General features: G+C 32.2%; 1 protein-coding gene across 2 annotated transcripts; it reads left to right on the top strand.

Moving 5' to 3' along the window:
* The first annotated feature begins 2,885 nt into the window (after window positions 1-2,885).
* Window positions 2,886-5,876, top strand: LOC149539949 (uncharacterized). Of its 2 annotated transcripts, none has more exons than XM_089801164.1 (3): window positions 2,886-3,476; window positions 3,581-3,780; window positions 5,010-5,876. In XM_089801164.1, the coding sequence occupies exon 3, from the start codon at window positions 5,048-5,050 to the stop codon at window positions 5,711-5,713; it is 666 nt and encodes a 221-aa protein (XP_089657290.1). In that variant the 5' UTR covers window positions 2,886-3,476; window positions 3,581-3,780; window positions 5,010-5,047; the 3' UTR covers window positions 5,714-5,876. The 2 variants fall into 2 exon arrangements, with proteins under 2 accessions (XP_089657290.1, XP_089657291.1); XM_089801165.1 differs by having other exon boundaries at window positions 2,961-3,476; window positions 3,587-3,780.
* The last annotated feature ends 273 nt before the right edge of the window (window positions 5,877-6,149 follow it).

Raw genomic sequence — 6,149 nt, forward strand, 5'->3', positions numbered from 1 at the left:
TCAAATACATATTGATTGATGAAATGAGCTTCATACCTCAGACTATGTTGGAAAACATAGATTCAAGATTAAGGCAAGCATTTCCACAAAGTTCAAACCAAAGCTTTGTAGGTATATTTTTACTTCTATTCATACATGTTATCATATTATGTCATATTTAGTATAGTATATAAATATAAACACATTATAAAATCTAAAAAACTTATTAGTTTTTTTATTTTAAATTTATTTAGGTATATCTATGATTTTTGTTGGAGACTTGGGTCAATTGCCTCCAGTGAGTGACAGACCTGCGTATGATAGCAAAAGACGAGAAAAATTATTTTGGGATGAATTCAAAGTTATGGTAACTTTAGATAATATTTTTAGACAAGAGGGGGAAAACATTGAACAAAAAAGATTTCATCAACTTCTAACAAATTTTAGAGATGGTAACCCACAAATTAAAGACTAGAAATTATTTATGATGAGAACTCTTATCAATTTAAATGCTATCACAAATGAAGAGTTTCAAAATTGTGTCCTTTTGTTCTCCACAAATGACAAGGTTTGTAACTATAACAAGATAATGTTACATTCATTGATGCATCCTATTGCACGAAGTCTTGCAACAAAGATAAGGAGTTTGAATTCAATAGAAGATTATTCGAATGGAGAGCTTGACCTTGAATTATTAATCAGTAACAATTCAAGAGTGATGTTGACTACAAATATTTGGGTAGAGGCAGGTCTTGTCAATGGAGCATTGGGGTATATTAGAAATATTATCTACAGGCCAGAAAGTAAACCGTTGGACCCACTAGCATATGTTTTGGTTGAATTTGATAATTACTCTGGATTACCTTTTTAAGATGATCAACCAAATATAGTCCCAATAATACCAAGACAAAGGGGTGGAACTCTTCAACTACCCTTAAGATTGGCATGGGCATTGACCATTCATAAATCACAAGGACTAACTCTCTCAAAAGTTACAATTGATATAGGTCCAAGAGAGAGAACAGGTTTGACATTTGTGGCAATATCTCGTGTGAAGTCTTTACAAAGTCTTAGAATAACACCACCATTCACATATGACTGTTATGAGAAAATAAAAAATGGCATACAACTTTCCAAAAGAAAAGCTGAAGAAAATAGACTCAAATATTTAGAAGAATATTGATGTAATCATTTTATTTTCAAAATTGCTTCAAATACAATATATTGGTACATTATATAATTTCAAAATATAATGACTTTAAAATGGTTGCATCCATATAAATTTGCATGTATATATAAGTACACAAAATTGAAAAACTACAAATTGTTTTATCCTATCGATGTTCAAATTTATTATCTTAAATTGTATATACTAACATTGATTTGATTTTGTTTGATTCTTAGGTAACACTTTTTTCTATGGATCTATTAGACAATGAATCTGAAATTGTTGATGCAAGTCCAAACATCTCAACCAACTATACTCCATCTAATGAAACACTTATTGATAAGTGCACAACATCAATTTTATAGTGTTGCTATAAAATTCTTCAGGATTGAAAACACTACGTTGTCCATTGATTACGTTGAAGAGCTAGCAATAATGAGGATGAAAGATGTTGCACACAAGGTTAAGGAGACATATACAAAGGTTTTTGCCTTCACAAGTTTTATGGAAGAAGTATATCGTGATCACTTGCATAATAAAGGTCGTAATACTATTCTAATCACTAAAGAATATGTAATGTATTTGCACCATTACAATGAGGTGCTCTTTATGTAATTCCACTTTGTTAGCACAAAAATTTTAAATAAGAGTTATTTGAACAGTTTATAAACTCTTCAATTCTGATATAAACTACAAGGTTTGACCTATGTTTTGTTATTCTCTATAATTTACATGCTACTGGTTTGTATAACTTTTTCAACTATTTTGAATTGAAAAATTAGTTTGCCTTAAACTCCAAGCTTTGTGTAATGGTTTAGATTGATGATTGTCACTTGTAATATCACAAACTTTTAAATAACAGTTATTTGAAACATTTATGAACTCCTAAATTGTATCAATACACTACATGGTTTGACGTATTAAATTTGTTATGGTTTATAATTGATATGATACCAATTATATGACTATTCCAAATTTTTTTGTATCAAACAATTCATAAAAGAAAATATGTATTCATATGTATTTCTTTTTACCAATGTCCAAAAAATGACAAAAGATAAATTTTGTTTAATATACATTTTTTTTAATATGTATTTGTATTTAGTGATGACCAAAATATTGTCATAAATCTTTTATATATATAAAAGTTATCGTACATGTATATCATGTGTGTGGTTGCTACTAGCTTATTTATATTTATTCAGATAATATCTATATTAAATATGTCGATTGATATCTTTCCGAATGGCCTATATTAAAATAAGATATTGATCGGCGTATTTAATATAGATATTCTCTGAATAAATATAAATAAGCTAGTAATTTCTACATTTAAATCATTAGAATTTTGTAATAATAAGTTAAAATGTTGATATCTAAGAAGTAAATTAATTTACGCATGGTAGGACATTCAATATTGTTTTAAAGATGACTAGCAATAAAAATAATCTTTAAACTATTAATTAAACAAGGGCTAGTCACATCATAGTGTCAAATTTGATGGGAAGCGCAGTACAAGCATGGCATGATGGGAATGGTATGGCATTTACATGGGCACTTGTTGGTGCAAATTTTAAGCTATTTAGCCAGTGCCTCAATTGACACTTTGAAATGACTAATTTAAGACACTTGAAGACTCTTTAAAAAAGGTTCATTTGTACTAAAAATAAATACATATTTTTAAAGTAGCTAAGCTATTTGACTCATTATACCAATAAAAAAAATCAAAATCTGATTTAGACTCTACAAATTTACAAAGTAAGCTATGCCCATTTGATATCATTAAATTTACAAATTCATTAGACCTCGATATATTGCAGGTCGGTATTCACTACTGTTCAGGCGGGCTGCTGTATTTAACCAAATACCCAGCGGCTTAAATTCCCGCCATTGCTTTCTTGAAGAAAATGAATACGGCTTCTAAAATAATGTTAGATCATTTGTATTTGACCAGACAACCAGCGGTGGAATACCCAGCTATTCATTCGCTGAATAAAATGGAAAGGACGGTTCCAGGCAACTGTCCAATGCCCTCTCCTACCAGAAGGGCATTGAATCCCGACATCAAGATGCACAGAAAGGGCTGCATTGAAGCTGCCAGTTTTTGTTTATTGGTTTCAAATCCCCTCACGATACGTTTCCAGTATGGTTACCAATCAAGGCACAACAGATTTAAAGCCCTAACACATTTTAAATATCGCCAACTGGTACGAATTGAGGGATTTGGGCAGATTCATTTTTTTCAAACCCGCGTGCGAGGACACTCGGAGATGGAGCTCGAGAAATATCGGGCTCCCAGATCCCAAGACGTTATAATTTCATTGAAATTGTACGCCTCTTGGCCGGCTCTGACAGTACATTAATTTTTTCAATATTTAGGGTAACTGTTTTGTATTCTTAAACAGAGCGAAATTGGTAACTTTCTTCTTTCAGGTGCAGCCGAAGACTGGTTTGCATCATCCGTTGAAAATTCGAGTGAGCTGGATCGCCAGACCCCAAGAAACGGAATCCATCTCGGCCTACATTTTCATTAATCTTATCGGTATTAATGGCTGGATCGTTCTGATCCTTCTACCTTATTTACTAGCATCACACATTCCTGTTTCAGGGCTGTGAAGTTGATGGTTTGACAGGTAAATTTAATTTCCATGGAATTGGTATTTTTGTTGTGTATATAATGAATAATTTCTGTGGCATAAAGTTTGTAGAGGGGTTTTTGTTTTTTAAATACTGTACAATTTGAGATTGATTGTGAACAAAACTTTCAACATTTTAGTATTAGGCGAACTCCTTACAAATCTGGACATTTCACGCTTATAAACATTACTTAAATCATCACCTACCAGGAAAATTTATCTTAATCTGTGCAGGTAAATGTCGAGGTAAAAACCGAAACCGTCGACTCCAAAATAGTTTCTCTCTGTTCGTATTTGAGCGTTTATAGATTACACAACTCTAAAGATTTATCTGCTTTCTTATTACTGTGTTGTATTTTGAGTTGCAGACCATTAAAACTGAGTTTGTTTCTGTGGTTTTAAATATTAGTTTCATTACTATTTTGTGAATTTTTTAATTTTTTTTAGCAAATGTGATCGGAGTCATAAACTATATATTAAAATAGCTAGTTCAATAACTCCATAGAAAATGAGTGAATTTTGTCATTAAATTGTTTGATGTTTATGTAGGGCAAAGTTAAAGCACTTGCTTAAAGTTTGTCGCCTATAAGAAAGTTGTTTTCTTTCATGTATCTGCTTTGTTATTTGAAAATACTTTGGGTGTATTGAATTGTAGATCATCAAAATCAAATTTGTCTTCTGTGGTTTTAAATAAGATAATTTGTTTCCTGTAGTTTTAAAAATTTGTCTCATTTTATTTTTTTAAATTGTTAGCTGCTTAGTGTTTAAATAGAGAGAAGTTTAAACAGTTGCATAAACAGCTATCTGAATTAAGAGTCTTAAGATTTGTCATTTTATTAGTGAAAAATAAATTTGTTTTGTGGTTTTAAACATTTATCTTGTTTTTAATGTTCTTTGCATGAACTGTTATCTGAATAAACAGCCTAATATTTTTCAATTTTTTAAGCTTATATTGTTTCAGGGAAAAAGAAACAGCCATTTATTTGGTATATCTGCTTTGTTTCTGAAAAAGGAAACAGTCATTTATTTGTTATATCTGTTGCAAATTGATTTGCAGAACATCAATCTTAAGTTTTTTCTGAAATCCTAAAAATTTATTTTCATTTTCATGTTTTAGTTTACTGTTGAACTGTTTGATGTTTAAATAGAGTCAAGTTAGAGTAGTTCCACGGTGCACCCACTGTTATCTGAATGAAGAGCCTAATATTTGCCGCATTTGAAAACAGATTTGAAAAAGACAAACCCAAAAAACAATTTGGATGCAATGGGTTCATTGACTAACGAGGAGAGATATAGTAAGGTGCAGACTTGCAGAGGGCCTAGAGATCGAAGAATAAGATTGACCTCTGAAACGGCCATAAAACTGTATGACATCCATGACAGACTTGGCTTCAACCATCCAAACAAGTCAGTAGAGTGGCTTCTGCAACAGGCCCAGCCTGCCATGGATCATCTTTCACCGTCCAAACTCTTCAAATCGGAAGAAAACATGCAATCATCATCTTCTTCTTCTTTTAATCATAACTACAATGAACATTCTCCTGAAGAACGCAAGTTGCAGCGACGAGTGTCTCGTTCAGAACCGTGCAGGAAGAACAAAGAGAATGAGAGAGAAAGAGTTGAACGGAGAGCCAAGGCCAGGGAAAGGGCTCGCGAGAGAACTAAGCAAAAGTTGAATGTTAATGTGGAGCTGCATGATTCAACTGCAAGTTACCCGGATCAGGATGCCTCCATTTTGACAAGTGAGTCATTTCTTCCCCAGGACGAGTCAAACCTTAATGATTTTATTCAAAGCCCTGCTGGGGAAGACAAGAGCTCACATTACGCTTGTTCTTCAACTGATACATTATCACCTTTACTCTCTGGTTTTGGATTTTCCTCGCCAAACTATGACAATGCATTTGTTTTTGAAGAAGACTTTTATTTATGATGAGCCAATGTTCTTGGAGTTTGGATTTCCCTCCCCAGACTATGACAATGCATTTGTTTTTGAGGACGGCTTTTTTAATGATGTGCTAATGTTCTTTGAGTTTGTATTTCCATCCCCAAACTATGACAATGCATTTGTTTTCGAAGATGACTTTTATTTATGATGTCCTAATGTTCTTTGTGACAATCAATTACAGTCAAGGTATTAGTACGAATGAAGAAAGTTCTTGACAATTATGCCTATAATTTTCTGATATTGCATATCGTATGACTTTTACGTTTGGTTCAAGTATTTTTAGGACAATATAAACATTTGTAGCGGTCTGTGTGAGTAATCATCTTCTTTCCTTGAAGGACTGAAGAATATGTCTCCACAGGACATTGATTTACCCGTATTCTTTGTGGTATCTAAGTCTTAAAACTTATCAAATCTGAAC

This window comes from Cupressus sempervirens, chromosome 9 (assembly GCF_028749045.1).
Source record: "Cupressus sempervirens isolate cs-2001-9-10 chromosome 9, ASM2874904v1, whole genome shotgun sequence".
In the NCBI taxonomy this organism is placed as follows: domain Eukaryota; kingdom Viridiplantae; phylum Streptophyta; class Pinopsida; order Cupressales; family Cupressaceae; genus Cupressus; species Cupressus sempervirens.

What these genes read in the sequence shown, in the direction of transcription:
- LOC149539949 (XM_089801164.1), top strand. Translation starts at nt 5,048, where the DNA reads ATGGGTTCATTGACTAACGAGGAGAGATATAGTAAGGTGCAGACTTGC.